At 36.1% G+C, this 19,207-nt stretch overlaps 1 protein-coding gene across 22 annotated transcripts in view; it reads right to left on the bottom strand.

The window, feature by feature from the left end:
- dlg1b (discs large MAGUK scaffold protein 1b) overlaps positions 1-19,207 on the bottom strand; it is a 130,335-nt gene that overhangs the window by 51,153 nt on the left and 59,975 nt on the right. For 13 of the 22 annotated variants that reach the window (XM_042717820.1, XM_042717819.1, XM_042717824.1 and 10 more), the window contains 2 exons: positions 14,849-15,016; positions 5,538-5,654 (listed from right to left, as the gene is read on the bottom strand). In XM_042717820.1, coding sequence (XP_042573754.1) covers positions 5,538-5,654; positions 14,849-15,016 — 285 coding nt within the window. Of the gene's footprint in view, positions 1-3,866; positions 4,881-5,537; positions 5,655-14,848; positions 15,017-19,207 lie in introns of those variants that run through there. The other 9 variants (XM_042717829.1, XM_042717833.1, XM_042717827.1 and 6 more) reach the window with 2 other exon arrangements.

Here is a 19,207-nt window from a genome sequence, read left to right on the forward strand (position 1 = left end):
ACATATTCATTAGTGCACTAGAGCCTACAGCAGGGACTGGATGGTACGAAAACATTATCATTCGCATGTCAACACCACGATGGCTCGAGCACTGTGATAGTCGTGCATGCCTCCATGTAATCAGATAAAGCCCTTTGCACATAAACACCAGTGAATTAAACTGAAGAATTTGCTTGTTAGACTTAGCTTAACTATTGATCTAGAGAGTAAGATGGCATCCCAAACAACAATTCTAAAGCTCCTCCCTCTGAAACGATTGCCAATAGATATGGCAGGACATCAATAATACATTCCAAATTACCTCTGAATACACAGTGTGCATGTCTAATGAGATGCCAGCAAAACCCCTTTAGAGTCGCCTCTCAGAACCAAGCCTGTCACCTTGCTAATTGACATTTAAACCAGCATGATGCAGCACTGAGCAGCATGGAAAATCCACATCATAACAGATGGATCAAACCAGGTTAACATGTTAAGATGAGGTGCAATGGTAACGGCTACCGCACAAAGGTACCGACTGACTTTTTCTACAACTACAATGGGCAACTAACATTGGATATCAGTTTTCAAATCTTCCACAGGCCACACAATGGAACACAAATTAGGCTGGCTATTGACAGGGTCAGACTGCTGGTCAGCTTCTCAATAGATGTTGAAAGCAGGGTCAGGATCCATAGATGTTGTCTTGGCTATTCCTGTCACCACCTTTTCTCTTGATTCAGTGTCTGATAAAAGCCTGTTCTGTTCGGGAAACATGAAAGAACTGCTGCTAATGACAATCTTGCCCACAACTGTGACCAATGAAATTTCTTTTATCAAAACAGAAACACGATCCATAAACACAATCCATAATTAACAGGTTCCCAACTCAAATATATGCATTGTCTAATGTAGGTCCTTGAAGACCTGAAATATATTGAAGAGCAATGTGACTATCATTTTATCTGCTTATAAAAGTTTTAATTCAATTTTAATGTCTTTTTTTCATTTGAGATCACCTGAGATCATCTGGAGATCACCTTAGTGTACACTTTATATAATATATATATATTTATATTAGGGCTGTCATCGTTAACGCGTTAATTAATTTTACAATCCTTAACGCGTTAAAATAATTTACAAAATTACTGAAGCACGATTTTTATTTTAACTAGGCTTGGGTACCGAAACCCGGTGCCACTATGGCCAATATGCCAATATATATTTATGCTGGTTCTCCAAAATAGACGTACGAAGCATGGGGCATCGCTAGGCCATTTGTAGTGGGGCTTTACTGATTAGCTCCATAAACTGTTTGGAGAACGCCTCAGAGACAGTCCACTTTAAATTTCATAAGAAAACGGCAGCAGACCTCATCTCCTCCCTATCTTTCAGCATGCTCTTTAAACCGCAGACCACGGCGGCACAGCATGAGCGGACTCAAACAGAAACACAAGGTGTGTGTTTATCGATAGTTTGTTATAATATCTGTATCAGTGCAGTTCTTTGTCATAAATACAATTTAGAAAAGGTCACGAGGGACCAATCGGTTTCCTCCAGCGAAAATCTAGCCCTCTTAACACATATGAACACATACTTTATAAAACGATTAAGCTGCTATTTTCATTTGAAAATTAAATTTTTTATATAAAACATATTACAGTGCATGTGGCATAACATACAGTCATTCACAGAACTGATTAAAGTAACAGACAGCACTCAGTCAATTCACTTTTTTTTTTGACTAAACATCAGAGTGATTGACAGCGATACAGTAGAAACATTATGTGTTGTTTTGTATTAAATAATGACCCATATCTTCAAAAATACATTTATTATCCTTAAAGTAAGTAGCCTCAACTAGGGAAATGATCTCAAGGAGCATGTGAAAACTATGTATAGCAACTTGACTTCTCTAAAATGTAAAAAAGCTCTTTGCACATACTATAAAAATTAAAAATATATATTTTTATATGTGCTTATATGGGCTCCTTTGGTGTGCTTTTGGAGTTTCTTAAGAGTCCTTTTTTGGAAAGACATCTAAATTTATCTTGAAAAAACTTGCAGAAAATACAGATTTTTGAGAATCACCCTTTAATCTTTTGGCCTACTTTGCTAGATATAGCAAATGATGACAAAATAAACATTTGAAACCAAATAAATGGTCTATGCTTAATTTCATAAAGAGTGCGATTAATAGTGATTAATCACAGAAAAAGGGTGTGATTAATTAGATTAAAAGATTTTAATCGATGGACAGCCCTAAAAATATATATATACTGTATATACTGTATATATATATATATATATATATATATATATATATATATATATATATATATAGACAACATTTTTCAGGTAGTAACTGGAGACTGTTCTTGCATTTTAAAAATTGGCATTCACAGATCTTTTAACTAATATACTTCTAGATCTTTCTACACGTTTTTTCACCTCTATTTGAGAGGACTGTTAAAAAAAAAAACAACGGATGGAGGAGAAATGACGGGAATACAATCAGGAAAGAACCACAAATCGGGACTCTGACTGTTGTGCCGTCAACAAGGCAATGGCTCAACCAAAAAATAAAAAAAAATACAAAATAAAATATAACCTTTTAAAAAGTATTATTTATAAGTAAATAAAGTTACCATCAATGGAATGCTACACCTATTCAATATTTCCCTGAATAGTTTAAATAACTAATATAAGGAAAACTGAAATATTCCCATTGATTCTCAAATAAATAAAATCACATCAAACAGAGAGCTTATAAATCAGAATCAAATACACATTATGCGGATATTTGTTTTGTAAGGAATTCTGTGTGCAGATTCCACAGAGGCCTAATGCTAACAGAACATCTGTGAACAGCCAAACACTGGGATTGTTTATTACCCTTTTTCTAAATGAAACATGTTTAATCTATCCTCTTTGGAATCCCATTAAGGTTACATTTACTCACGTCTTCAACCTGAACAATGACTTTATCCAGATAATGTAGCAGTTACATCATTTAAATGACTAAAATGTAAAGAGGCCAATTGCAAAGTATTTGTGTCTTGATAAGGACTGGAAAATATACACAAAAAAAGCAAACAGTACCTTCTAGCAACCCAGCAATAGATACGGCCCAAGCTATCATGTGGGTATTTAAACATGTAACATGCCTTTGATGACAAATTACATGCATCATTTGGCGACTAGGGACCATAACAGTAAATCTGACCAGTTAAATGAGCTTAAGCATTCCAATGTGTTCAACAGCCATGATCGGATCAGTGGCAAAGCATCGCTGCCATTCATGTCTGGAACAAACACATTTTGTGTGTGTGTGTGTGAGTGTGTAAGACACTGCAAGCACTGCTGCATGACAGAGGCACGCAGGTTGCCAGGCAGCAGAGGGAAGAGATATGTGCTTTCACATTTTCTCATTGAAACACAATGACGTGCCAGACATCACACACTCATGCAGGTGACTGCCACAATGTAATGCAGAACAATGCTCATATTTCACGCAACAAAACAAATGACTTTACTGTGGCCTTATGAGACGGTCTGACAATCAGTGCCTTTCAGACTCCATGACGTACTAACAAAAAAAATGACGCACCTCTGTTTTGTTAATGCACCTAGCTTCACAATCTTAGGCATGATGATATAGTCCATTAAGTCTTTTGAGTGGAAGGACATTTTACTTGTTATGAATCCGATTAATGCAGTTGCAAATGATGCACAATAAATTGTTTTATACAAAGCAAATCAAGCAACTTATGTCATCATCAAAAACTAAGTTTAAGCATTTATCATTTGCTTTACCGAGAGCAATTTGTGTATTAACTGCAGCGATTGACACGCAGCATTTTCTTGTTGCGGAGTTCCAGACCTACCAACAAGTGCAGACGTCGCCTCTTGGTTCTCCTTAGGGTACCCATGATCCGGCGACCCATCTTTTTAGCATACCACACCGAGTTGAGCATTGTGGGCTGAGGCTGGAGTGTGCGTGTGTGGGGTTCACGCTTCTGTGAAATAGAACTCGTTTCCCGAATTGACCTACCCCCCTCCACCTCTTCTTACGCAGGCATCTCAAAGCCAGTTTCTGCACATAGTGCGTGACGGCTATAAAAACATACGGTGCAGGTAGCTACAAAGAGCAGAACGCAGGGCAAGAGAAGAAAAAAAAAAAAAAGGCTGCCTGACGTACACAAACTGCAGCAGAAATAAACCACTTCGCAGTCTGTGCAGCCCCCTGTAACGCTACTTGTTTCACCTTCTCTCTCTCTCTCTTACTGCTGTGGCTGATGCAGTTCCTGGCACGCTGATGCGATCACGGCTGTGCAGTGGTGGGATGCGAGCTCAGTGCAGACGGCTGCAGGTGCCCGCGTTCATCTCTTCCAGCTCAAAATGAGTCAGCAGGAAGCTGAGAGAGTGAGACTGGGTGCTTGACTTGGCTAGCACTGACTGCGCTCCTCTCTGATTGCCTGAAAAAAATTAGTCCAGAGGCTTGCGATGCAGACGTTACTCCAATGCTGTGCCTCTCTGACAAACGGCTGCAGTGTCCATTTGCTACATTGTGATAAAAGATAAGACGATGTTTTCCTCACATTGTCTTGGAGATGAGGCAGGGTAACATCCTTCCCTGTGTCTTTTGTAAATTCCTGGGTTGTAGGGGACGGCACTCTGACACCTTGACCTCTTCGCATTCGTTGTGGTCTCCTGATGCATTCTTGAATGTGCGATCAAGCCATTCAACTTTGCCACATGGGGAGATATATCAGGACTGACGTCACTGACGGGAAATGGGAGGCAGCTCAAGGCTCATGATTTGTATGAGAAAAGTGACTGAAGGACACAGCCTCACCTCAAACCCATACCAACACCGCCTCATTCTTAGACGTGTGTCGCAAAAAAAAAATGCAAACTGATTTCAGGCCTGAATAAGCACATCCACCTCATAAATCCCAAGACCAAAAAAGTCATTCAGAAAAGGAGTCAATGAAGAATTTGCTATTCATCTTATTTAATGACCATTTCATGCAGCAATCAGGCTTTAATCGAAGTCTTCAGCACAAGGTCCTGAAGCTCGAAAAAACATTGGCCATGCGCTGTGGAAGCAAAGGTGCTTCCACGCATGACAGCATGCACCAACAGATAACAAATGCAACAGCAAAGCTATGGCTGCAACATATGAAGCCAAACAACTGTTGCATTTAAAACACGAGTCTATCATTTAACTAGAACCCACGTTTGTAGATTCTAGCAGCCTCATCCACCCATTAAAATGAAATTTTGCATAAATACAAATTAAGGACAATGAGAGGTACAATGCAAGAGCTGTACTGTACCCTCTAGTGCAGCATTAAGCCTGTCTGATCAAATGTATTCAAATCATCATGAAATGATGAAAAGCTGCATTGACCAGTCACGCTGATCACATGGAGATGACCGACACCAGACCGCACATGACTGACAGCCATATGACAAACACAGAATTGGCAAGCTGCAGGTACTACATCAGAAGCACATAAAGATGCTTGCCAAGTCAGACGAGTGACTGTTACCTGGACGGTCACAGGACTTTGAGGGTACGGGTTGGAGAGTGGAGTAGTAGGAGGCGGAGGACTCTCCTCGTTCCCTACAGTTGATGGCCCATCGAAGATGCATTCCAGCGACTCAACCTACAGAGGGGCATGAACTCACTGTATTACAATACAAGCTTGACTTGAAAGTGCGAACAATTACATCATCACGAGAAGAAGATAAAGAGAGACAGACAACAGAACAAATGGGAAGTAGGATCTAGAGCTAGTGAAACGTTCACCTTGACAGAATTTTGGGGCATCATACTCATGTTTAACAGCCTATGATACCCAAAAATGCGGTCCCTAGACTATGCAAGCTCACTAGGTTGAGACAAAGCCTGAGAGTCACCAAAACAGAGAGTCAGTGGTATGATAAGGATGCTTAAGTTGATGAAACACAGACCATATATACATATAATCACCAGGATGGAAACATTAATCCCAAATGGCAACTATGAGGACCATGAAGACAAAACTATACTTTAAAACTCAACGCAAAATACATTTATTTATGAAAAGACTCTTGGAACAGAATGCCAGCCTATAATCTAACTGGACCATGCCAACATCACTCCCACCTCTATGAAAACCATTAAGAACAGTTCACAAACAAAATAAATAAATAAATAATCTGGTTCCCCATTTTCTTTAAAATATATTTTTTAAAATATCTTATTTTATGTTCAACAAAAGTAAGAAATTCATATAAGTTTGGAACAACTTAATGATGACAATTTTCATTTTTGGGGATGAACTATCCCTTTAATGCTTGAACACAAAGCAAAGGTATTGATATATTGATATATTTATATTGATTCATCATGACCACTATAAACAGCATGTACAATTGCAATGACTATTACAGAACACAAGGTGGCAACAGAACGCACCACAGACAAACTAACCTCTAAATGTTTTCCTCACAAAGTATCCTTATCAAATTCTTATATTATAAATTATCGGGCAGTGTCCACTATATATATATATATATATATATATATATATATGTGTGTGTGTGTGTGTGTGTGTGTGTTCAGAATGAGTGGCAATATTTAGAAATGTACTCTTTGTATTTTATATGGTTTTGAAAAACTTCTATACCATTTTTGTACCTTTACTGCAACTTAATATAGTTTAAGAATATATATTTTTACCACTATTATGAATTATTATTTACAAATGGGGAAATCCATCACATGACATTTTACAACCCGAAATAATCTAAAATTAAGAACATACCTTAACACAGTCATAAGGGTGGCAATGGTCTATGATATATTTTATTGTTCTATTTTTATTTATTTTTTTCTTCTCCATATTACTCCATTTTGGTTGAATCACATGGCTTTGATTTTGTGGTCGAAGGTTTTTAGAATGTTAATAAGCAGTAAAGCAGTTTTGTTCAATTTTTTCCCCAAATAATAAGGACTGGAAAACGAATTAATAAGCTTTTAAGAATTCTTGTAATCAACTAATTGAGTGTTTATTATGATTAATCAAATAACTGTCAATTATTTCACAGACTAACCAGTAGGTTTTGATTAATTTTTTTAGCTTTTGCAATTCGTTAAAATATTGAGCTATACATATTCTATACATATTCATATACGTGTAGAGCTGCCTTATAGCAGAAAATCAAGTTGTAATTCTAACTAAAAGTGACACTGACACTGTTTTTCATGTTTAATACTGTAAAGCTGCTTGTCTATTGCATAAAGCAATCTATTGCATAGTGTCACAAAAAAATATGACGTGACTTTACTGGAGTGACAATTGCAGAGCTGGTGCAAACATCTACAACACTATGATTTAATGCTTTATTAACTACTGTTTTCCCACACTAAAGCTGCATGATTAATCTTTAAAAGATTGAGATCTAAATTCAAACACCCATGCGATCTAATTTCTAAATGACAACGATTCTCCCGTCTATTAAACCTTTGAAAAAGTCTTACCGGAACATTCATATCTGCGTTTGTGCTGCCACTGACACAGAGAGCAGACATTTACCATGTTTGGGTAAGAAACAGCTTCCCAAACAGTCTTTTCAACTATAAATTAATAATTCTGTCTTACAGTCATTCATATTGTCACAGAAAAACTGGGATGAAAGTTTATAGTTCAGATATAAATGTTAATGTCTATGGTAGCAATCAAAATAAAGCAAATCCCCTTTTGAAAGTAACTGGAGTAAAAAAAAAAGTAACTGATCAAAAAATTTATTTATCATTGAATGAATCATTCATTCAAGAGATTTGTTCAAAAACTCTGATTCATCCAGTAATAAAACAAGGGAAGTATTTAGTGAGTCAAGTGAGTCATTGAATCATTAATTCAAACGACTTTTTCAAAATTTTAATATTAAAAATTGGTGTATTAAATATTTTGAATACATATTAAAATGATTAATAATTCAAATTAATTAAACATTTTTAAACAGACTGCACCAATAATATTTTGTCACACATTATTTTGTTTAGTTCAGAATTGTAGGAGACATGATCTCCATCTTAGACAAAAAATTATAATAATAATAATTTATCCAGAATTAGCTCTAGCAGCTCTATCCCATGCTGTCATTTTTGTTGTGTGTTTATTTTGTTATTGAGAGGAAAGTGCGAAGCATATATTTACACATTCATCTAAACGCCATTCTCAGCATCGGGAAGTTCACTAACAGCAAACAGCTGCTTGATTATATCAAACTACTTATTACCTCTAAGCAAAAAACAAAAAGAACTTCACCCTAAGTATATCGGGACCTGTACACATGACAGCATTTTTTCTTCGTAGTTTTGTAAAAATTCTGATTTGTTTGCAATTCTTATAAGCAGGGGTGCACATAAGTGGTCAGCAGGTCCGCATGCATGACCAAAATAAAAACTGCGCTATATATATAAGTTCTGACAGCGCATTTGCGTACAGACATGGTTGACAGCTGTTAATACTCAATTACCATTTTAGATCGATAAACTGTACTATATAATATTTCTTTTCAAACTGAAAGCATAAATCTAGACTATCCGATGCCGTTTTCAATGCACAATTGTGACATTCATTCACTGACGCTCTTTAATCGGCAGCGGCACTAAATCCGGAAGCGCGTATACTTATTTGCCCGGCAAGCCGCCAAAATAAAAGCTTGCTGATTTCAAGTTTGAAAATGATGAAAACGCTTTTCTTTTTTTCTTTTTTGACGCTTTTATCTAAAGCGACTTACAATTGGGGAATACATCAAGTGATTCTTCTTAAAGAGGCAAACAAGTAAAGTAGCAGTAAATATTAGCATTTTATTTTTAAGTTTACTATAAAATAATTGTATTTATATTTAACCCTCTGGAGTCGATCAACGCGGACACGTGTTTTGTGGCATCTTCTCCTGATAACCCCGAAAATAACTTAAATTACACTTTCACTTTTGATCGTACAGATAAGAGCAATACATCAACTGAATCTGTTAAGGGACTACTTTTATTTGTATACACACATAATAACAACAAAACTTTGTGCATTTAAAAAATAAAGAAAACAAACAGGGTGCGTTGTCTGCCGCCTTGGTTCTGCGTGATCTTCATTTCAAAAAGCGTCATTAAAATGAACTGTAACTCAGCAAATACTCGACAAAGATACATGAGAGATATATCTATAGAAAGCTTGACATGTCTACTTTTAAACTAATCAAGTCTTATAGAAAACAAATATTCTGTGATAAAGTAATCCATATGAAAACAACACGATGTCCAGTCTTTCAGGTCTCCCTTCAATATATCTAATCAGACCACGCCCAGGCACCGAGCGCGCTTTATATATTACAATCGTCTACGTGAAGCTCGCGGCAGGTAAACGCCCACTTCACAGCAAACAAAGCAGCGAGACTGTACTTCAAGTTTTTTTTTTTTTTTTACTGTCTGCTTCGTGCTGAGAGGAATAATATTGGTACATAATTCACCCCAAGAAGACGTGCTGAGAGGAATAAGATTTGGATTACCTCAGAAAAAAGAATGAAGTGGCTTAAACCAGCAGAGATCATAAACCTGAGTAAGTACTTGTATTAGTTTTCATATAACTTGTACACATTTTACTAGTTAAGACTTTTTCCAAAATATAATTCCTTACTAAATGCATAATCAAGTGAAACATTATGAAGTTTCATTTACATCATCTCAATGTTTCATGATGCCAGGATGTTTTTTTTTTTTATGTTCTAACGTATAACATAGACAGCAATACGATATAAAAGTAATATGAGGTATGTGCCAGGTATGTGATGTTCATTTATATATTTCAACCTGACACAATACCAGTCAAAAGCTTTTGAACAGTAAGATTTTTAATGTTTTTGTAAAGATTACTCTTCTGCTAACCAAGCCTGCATTTATTTGATCCAAAATACAGAAAGTTGCATTTGTTAAAGCAGTAATATTGTGAAATATTTTTACTATTTTAAATAACTGCTTTCTATTTGAATATATTTTAAAATGTAATTTATTCCTGTGATCAAAGCTAAATTTTCAGCATCATTACTCCAGTCTTACTCCAAATGTAACAATATACACTATACCATTCAAAAGCTGGGAGTCAGTATATATAGAAATTAAAACTTTTATTTAGCACACAAGTGATGATAAATACAATAATCATGTTACAAAAGATGCTGTTCTTTCAATTAATAATAAAAAATATATATATAATAATAATAAATGTTTTTTTGAGCAGCACATTTAGAATATTAGAATGATCTCTGAAGGATTGTGTGACTGGAGTAATGATGCTAAAAATTCAGCTTTGAAAGTCAGCTTTGATTGTTCCTAATAAACTGTTTAACTGTACTCACAAGTGAATCTCAAGTTATTTTGTGGGATAATTAAATATATTCTAAATAAACTACAAACATAAAAATATATAAATTTATTTTGTCCTCACATTCTTTATTGTAACTCTTCCCTCTCAGTCACACACCTGGCTGAAAGGCTCATTATGCGGGCCTTTGTCTTCTCAGGTGTGAATCACACTAATATTCATGGTCAATCACGCCTACTAGCATATGTCCTTTCAAAAACAAAAAGTGTCTTAGAAAATTTAAATCAATCTATTGTTTTCTGTGAGCGAGTAAACAAGATGATTTTCACATCATTTTGAAGCAAAAATTCTAGGCTACAAGGTCCATGTTTGACAGTCTTGTGAACAAATGGTCTCTAGGTGTTTTATGACTTATTTCGGTGACTTCAAAATTGTAGTTTTTCACTAACCATGCATAAACATTGTTTTCTCAAAAACACAATCATGTACATACATGCTATTTACATATCATTGCTATTTACATATTGTAGCCCAGTTTGTACGTGTTATTACAGAGTACAGTGTTATTAGACTTTAGCCATATATATGTTTATAAGCAACTGAAAAAAGCACAAAAGTCAGGGGATGTCAAAACTTCTCCAGGCCCCCAAAACCCCTTAGACCCCAGAGGGTTAATACTAGGCCTACCTTTTATTTTTAACAATATTATCACACAATATTATTTAGTTTATTATTTTATTTAAAAAACAAAAAAAAATGAAATGCAATAATATTATAGCTATTATTAATCATTTTTTATAGTTCTATTTAATGGGTCATTCTATATGCAGTGTGAGGACCAAACCAAATCTCCAGGTTCTCTTATGAGAACCAGGCTGAAAAAATTATGTGCACCCCTGCTTATAAGCATGTCTTCAATTGGATTGCAGCTGGGTGGCCTGAATTACAGTTTTGTGCTATAGCACCACACTGGTCAAACTGCATTATTGCAGGCCCTTACATTGGGTCATATGAGACACATAAACTATTTAACAACAAAAATATTTGTCAACAACTTTTTTTTTATTGTCAACATCGTCAACAATGTCGACTAATCATTTTAGCCATATTCAGCAGACATTCACCACAATGTTCGCAGTGGTTACAATATTAATAGACCAGGGTACCAGGGTAGGAGCACTATTTAAAGCAGTGGTTCTCAACCTATGGGCCAGGACTAACTATGGGGCCTAAGCAAATTTCCAAGGGAGCCGCAGGATAACTTAAAATATGCAAATTAATAAGTTGTTATTAATATATTTCAATAATCTAACTAAATATTTTCTCATATTTCTTTTTATTTTCTCATATTGTTTTTTATTTTACCTTAATTTTTATTGAAGAACAAAGTTCTGGAAAATAGAGCAGAAATTCTTGGTTAATGTAATATATTTAAAAAAATTAATCACTTTAATTAATTGAATATGTGAATAAAACGTGTGAATACAATCAACTTTTCATGACTACTGCAGAAATACCAGAAATATCCACATATACAGTGGGGCCTCATATGGGGGGATGGGTTGGGTGCTGTTTAGAGGGTCTCTGAGGAGATGCGGAGGTGACTTACAGATAAGCCTGGGCCATAACTGTATTGCAAGGGTGTGTCTGAGATGGATGGCAGGTTGTGAAGGGGCTGAGGGAATGAAAAGGTGCCAGTTTAAGTGTGAGCAGTAAAGGTTATGAGAAGTGGCAGGTGTTATTTCTCTTCTGTGGTTTGTTGTGTGCATGCTTCTGGCTTAGGCTCTGATCAGGACTGAGGGGGAGCTGTGGGATCATAAATCTAAAGGCAAAAGAGAGCACTGGAGCACAACAGGAGCAGGACGAGTGCTTGTAAATGTTCACAAATACATAACTGCCCAGTTCACATATTTTAACATATTCATAGCATTTTCATATTCAGCATATTCATAGTCTCTGGACACTGTCACCCTGCTGCCTTCCATTCAGCACACAGAAGCGGTGTTTCACCTTGCATGTTTCTTAATCACTATAATGTGTCAATAATTTTAAGAACTACCACAAAGTTAAAGAAACTGAAAACATTAGGAAAAACATGAGAAAATCGATTTTTGAAATTTGTAAATCAATGCGAATCATTAGAAGATTTGCGATTCATATGTACATAATTTTTTTCTCCCACATTTTATTTACTCACCCATATACTGTGAAAAAACTTTCAATGAACAACAAACAACATTTCAGTCTTTTTCTGATATCAGAAGAGCTGGAATATAGCAGTCAGGTAATATTGACCTTTTTTTTTTACCATACATGCGCAGTACCACGTGGTGCGCGGCTGTCCGCGAGCCCTCTTGATGATGAAAATAACGTAATGCCGATGGTGCGCAGACGGCAGAAGTATACGGCCATTTTTTGCCTTATTGCAACTCTCTGTTCTGAACATGCACAAACTTTGTTGCAATGCAATCCTTTTCCATAATGTCATTTATGTGAACGCTGAAGATGGACACAGAGAAAAATACTGTAGCAGGCAGATCACTCACTGTTTATGATGTACGAACTATTGGAAGAAAATCCTCAATATTGATTTGGGGGTTTATATGAATGTGATTCTAAAGGGAGCTGACTGTCTTCTGAAAAGTTTACACGGTATTTTCTTTTCATCTCGTCTCTGTATAGTTCATATTAAAGCAGTGTTTCAGCACAGAGGAGCTTTGTTTACAGTGGTAACCAAGGAAACGCTGTATCTGGTCTGTATCTGGTGTACCAGAGGCACCCCCTCTGTCAGAGAGTGAATATGCATCTTATTCAGAGCATGTAGTATAATTTCACAAAGCTTGTCAGAACATTGTTTTTGCTTCAAATTGGTATATTATTAAATCACATTATGTGTATGATTATTATTATATAACTAAATGATATGAAGTTATAAAAATGATATGTATGTGAATTATATAACTAAAGTTAAATAACTGTAATTACAGATTTAGGTTAAATAAAGATGTTAGTCTATTTTTTTTCTTTTTAGGAAACAAATCAAAGAAAAAAACTAATTCTACTGTTTCTAATATTCTGTATGTTGCTCAAAAACAAAAAATATTGTGTCCAGCGGAATTTTATTTTTTTTACCCAGTCATTTAAAAATAACACATTTCAGAGCTGTAACAACAATACTGTGATACCGTGAAACCGTGATATTTTTGCTTAAGGTTATCTTACCGTCAAAACCTCATATCGGCCCATGCCTATCTGTAAGGCATGTATTATCTGAGTTTCGGTTCATTTTTGTGAAGCACTCCTGTTCAAGACGAGACGGCAGAAAGCGCATCATTTTTTATTTTTTATTTTATAAAAGCACAACGTTTTTCTGATATTGTGAGTGCACACAAATAAAAGTAGACCCTTTACAGTTATGAATTATGTATTACTCTTACCTTCATGAGCAAAAATGATGGTGTATTCACTGAAGAAAATGAAAGTGATTGGACTGGCACCTCCATGACCTGCAAAGCGCGCTTTAGCTTACACTCTCTGCACAAACTATTGGATACAGTGCACATTTATCTAGGTTTAACATTTAAACATTGTTACATGCTTGAACTGTTTTATATCTATAGATTTTATTTTAGGCAAGTCGTGATGATTTGAGAAGGCAAAATTTTTCAAACTTAGGCTCACTGTCTGCCACTGGCTGGTCTTTATTTAAAAAAAAAAAAAAAGTATATATTTAACAAACAAAATATGCTCCAAAGTTTTTCTAAATTAACTTAAAAAGACTAAACGAAATATAGTCACTTTGCCATTACATATAAAACTGAACTATTTTAATAGCTGGAAGAGTAGTGTAAGCTTTTTTGGGAGAAGGGGAAAAAAGACGGGCTCGGTTTGGAGTCGGGCCAGTAATTTTGATAAGCTGTCGGACACGGGCCGGGCTAGGGTCTAAATTTAAGGCCCATGCAGGGCTCTACAGCAATACATGTCTTTTTATCCACTATGCCAGTCTTTCATATTGATCGATGTCCATTCAGCAATACAACAGATTATAAATCAGCCTGTGGGTCCTGCAAACCCCTCTGCATTATAAAGCATTCTGCACACTAATAATGAGATTTCCATTGAACCAAGTGCATTGGTGGATTAAGAGCCTATCATTCTACTGATAGAATGACATTTCTTCATCCTGACTTTGTATGCTTAAGACAAAATTATTCAATTTGACTGCATGTGGTAAAGAAAAACAACAAACAAATTGACCATACAAAAGCAATTCTTATGGGTGCCCGATTGTTTTCTTGAAATAATCCAAGTAGGGGAAACCATTCTAAAACCCAAAGGGTGTGTTTGTGTGTAGTGTATGTAAAGAGTGAGACACACACAGTTATAAGAAACTGCATGGAAGAATTTGGACAATGAGGTGATGAACAACACAGCAAATGTTAAAATATGTTAAATGATCAGGAAGTCTAGATTCCAAGACCAGCACCTACCTTCATTGGAGAGATGTGTGCATGTGCCACATAACCGTGGACATTTTCAATCTGGGAGAGGTTCTTCTCAGCCACTTGAACCAGCTCTGGCCCAGGAGCCTCATCAGTGAACTGGGGCGAGCTCTGCTCCTGTGGAGATCCTGTGTCTTCATCATGGTGTCTGTACTTCTGCAAAATACAACAGAGACCAGTCAGACAAGATGAGAGGAATACCATGTTGTAAGGAGATGAGAGACCTTTTGAGGTCTTAGTTTCCCTTTGACACCTGCTTGGTTTGTACTGATGGTTTGTGCTTGGTTTGAACTGCAGTCACAAAAACCCTATATTCCAAAACTCAATAAGAATTCTACAGAGGCAGAATTTTAAGCCATATGTCAGATGTGAAAATTGTTTCAAAAGGTAGGTTACTATACTGCTTGTCAGAGAAGGCAATCCCAAAAATGCAATATAAATTATTCCAAAATGTTAAGAGAAATGTTCTTAGCTTATTTCATTCAATACCCAGAAGTTACAATAAAAAATAGTTTGGGGATTGTTAGGATGCTGCCTTAGAAGTCTACAAAGTAGGCAGCAAGGAATCTCACTAAGTTTTGGAACAGAGCTTAGATATCTGAGACATGTAGTCTACAGACAATCATAAACATGAAATTTGGAAGACGTTAAAGACTGGAGGTTTATGTTTTAGTTCAGTGTAGTAACCAGTAGTCAGTGCAAAAGGATGGAAAATTAATTTGGTTTTGGTGATGGCAGATACTTTAATACTGAAATTTATGGAAAGCTTTGACTGAAAGAAGAGATGCATTGAAGTGTTTGGTTAAAGGACTGTAAGGAAAGTGTCAGCAAGCACATGATCAGCTGATACAAATACTTATGGCCTTATCTGTAAACCTGGATATGACCTGAAAGTGAACATACTAAAAACACAAAAAAGATTTGAGAACTGCAGTGAAGAAGAGACTTTAAGGGTAATAAGGACTTGTATTCAGAAAACTTAGGATACCCAGGATGACTTGGACCCAATAATGAGCCTAATATAAAGTTGTATAGACTTTTTAGAGCCTGAAACATCCTTTTGATGTATGATTTCTTTGCATGGAAAAAAGCAGCATCAGCATTCTTCAAAGGTGTTCCAACAAGGTCACTTAATATTAAGTAGTATCACTGCGTCTGGATAGAATGGTTTGGGGAAAAACAAAACCATCCAGTTTTGAAGCAATATAAGGAAGTAAATCATTTATACTCCCTCATTTTTAGGTGAACATTACACAATATACTTTTTGAAGTATCATATATGTTGTAAGTAACCAATTATACTTATCCAGATTTTAATTCCAGAAGAAAGAAAGATATCTCTAAAAATATATATACTTTTGCTATAGTGTTGTTTTTTCATGTGAATGTGTGTGTTTTTCTTTTTCTTTTATATAAGGTGTTGTATGTTTTTACAGAGAGGTGTATGTTGTGAGGTTTCCACACAGGCAGAGGATGGCCCCAGTTGCTATGGCAACAGGTTTATCAGATACAGACAACTTCTCACTATAGGTAAGCCAGTGATTCAAGCAACCTTATTTAAAGCTACCACAAGGCTCAATTGTACTGGTTTAACCACTTAGATTTATACATCTGCATAAAAAAAAGTAATTAGGAATCGACACTGAAAAGTGTTTGGTTTTCTTCCCATTAAGCAAGTATAAGAGAAATTTTATATATCATCCATAATGTTTTGGAAAATGTAATAATGGGCTTTGAGGTCGACCTAGATAACCATCTTAACTCTCACTCTAAATAATCGTTGCATTTGCTTATTAAAAATCATCTGTCCATCAGACATCATATTCTTAAACATAATTTCCTCTGCTTTCACTTATCTGTGCAAAATGTGCACATACATTACGTCCTCCCTCATGGTCAAAGACTCAATCCCAAATAAAGACATTATGTCAAGAAATGAAATGTGTTGTCCATTTATTAGAGATTTTAACTAAGATGAACATAGGCCTGAGAGAGTATCCAGAAATACACAATGTATAACAACAGATTTTCAAACTAGATTTCAGAGACCACCATGGGACCACAAGAGGGCACTGTGTGTTCGATATAATTTTTTTGGATATTTTAAAGCCTTAAAGGGTTACTCCACACCAAAATGAAAATTTTGTCATTAATCACTTACCCCCGTGTAGTTCCAAACCCATAAAAGCTTTGTTCGTTTTCGGAACACAATTTAAGATATTTTGGATGAAAACCAGGAGGCTTTAAATTTGGAATTTTATTTATTTCACATATTTATCAGGGCTCCAAACAAAAAAATCGAGTAAGGAGCCATTGGCTCCTATAAGAAAAAAACTTAGGAGCCAAATAATTTTTTTAGGTGCCACAGAATAAACGTGTTTTATTTATTTTACGATTATTATTTATTTATTTACATTTCAACATTTCAATCATACTGATCATGTGTTTATGTCTCATATTTTCTTGACTTTATCAGCATTTTAATCCATCTTGTAGATGACCTGGGAACTAAGGTTCACTTAAAGTGGGAACTATATGTCTTTTCCAGCTTGAAATCTACAGTCACAAAGAATTGTTCATTACACAGAGTCTGTAGCAGTATCATGGAGCATAAGCATCACTTGGCCACTGAGTGTAGCTTGGGCTCCTCCTACATGAGACATTTCAATAAGTTGTACTGTAGGATCTCTTATAAAATAGCCTACCTTTTGATGTTAATTCATGTTCATTATGTACTATATTAGTAAAGAGAAAGATTAAATGGGTTCACTTGTCCTTGAACTGAGGCACTAAAGCGACCGCGCCTGCCCCATTACAGAGCGCCAAAACTGTATTGTTTGAATTTCGTTATGAATTCTGAATAATTTTAAAGCTGGTACTTTTTATTAAAAAGTGATAAAGCACAGAGATTTTTGCGATTACTGGACGGCAGGTGCACTTCAAATAATGAAGTTCACGCATTAAAAGAACACAGACCAAGATCTTGTTTAGAAGAAGCCATATTAGTAATTATTATAAACGAGAATTGTTAACGATATTGCCAATGTCCACACAGCTGACAGCTTTACCTGTTCTAGTTTGTTCAAGTTGTGCACGAAATAGACGCTGTATTTCTGCACTCTCCCTTCTTCCGTCTCTGTCATTTCTCTCTCGCTGCACAGCGGAGCTGCGTTTATCAGACTGTGTGCGTCAGCACTGATGTGCGCCAGAGATGGGGACTGTCTGAAACTCTCTTTTTCCACTAAAACTTTGATGCGCATCGTCTCAGTTTAATACGTGAACATAACAAAAGATTTGACCGCAAAACAATTAGGAAAAAAGTTATTACATGTAGCCTAAATATATAGCCTACCCAGATAGCAATAACACTTGGGCTGATTCTGGCTGAAATGCGTCTCTGTCGGTTCAGTCTCGGAAGATAATGGGCCAGAGCCGCGCAGACTCTACAAAACACTTCTGGCTGACAGACGGCTTTTTCCCTATGGGCCGATCTCTGCTGAAAGCTGTTGTACACGCGGCACGTCCACACTCGGTGTAGTTGTGTGTATTAACCTTCGGCCCGAGTTCGTTTTATCACAGACGGGGCGCTGCTAGAATGAAGCAAATCATCCGCCTGAGAAAACTTTTTTAGTGGTTAAATCCTGAGGAGCTTTCGGCGGGTAGTCGCCAGTGGCGACCTCAGCAAAAACGTCACTCGCAAATTAATATTTATGGTCGCAAATGCGACTGTTTTAGTTGCAGTTTGGAACCCTGTTTATGTTATAATTTTTTGAGTACACATTATTTTCTATGCATAAAATACATCGCTGTAAAATGATTTATTTTAATTAATATAATTAATGTGTGAATGCTTCGTCACAAATAAAATGATCCCCAAAATAAAAAAAACAGTAGGCTTTATGGGGCTAATCACCATAAATAATAATTTCTGCCATAATTATTCTAAAGCACCATTTTACAGAAATAGTGTTTAAAGAATTATGTTAAAGTGAACAGAATACTGGTAATTCTAACCTTACACTCATAGTTTTTAATAGAATACATCGCATTCGGTCGGCCGGTCGCATACGGTCTAGCCGCAGAAGTTTAAACGCATCCAAAGCTCAAATTGGACCAGAATTTTCCAAATACGCATATAATCGGAACTCCACGCAGCTCCCGCATTACTCTCCATTCGCAATGAATGACTTCCAGTCTGTTGCTTGATGTTCGTCGGAGATAGGAAAGGTGGCGTCAGAGATGTGGCTTACACGTGAGGCTGTAGTTTAAATGCGTCCCAGCAACCTTAGATGGTAGGCTACACTTACACTGGTGCGTTTTTGTTTTAAAATGAAAACGATCCTTGTC

This window comes from Cyprinus carpio, chromosome B2, assembly GCF_018340385.1.
Source record: "Cyprinus carpio isolate SPL01 chromosome B2, ASM1834038v1, whole genome shotgun sequence".
NCBI classification, from domain to species: Eukaryota; Metazoa; Chordata; class Actinopteri; order Cypriniformes; family Cyprinidae; genus Cyprinus; species Cyprinus carpio.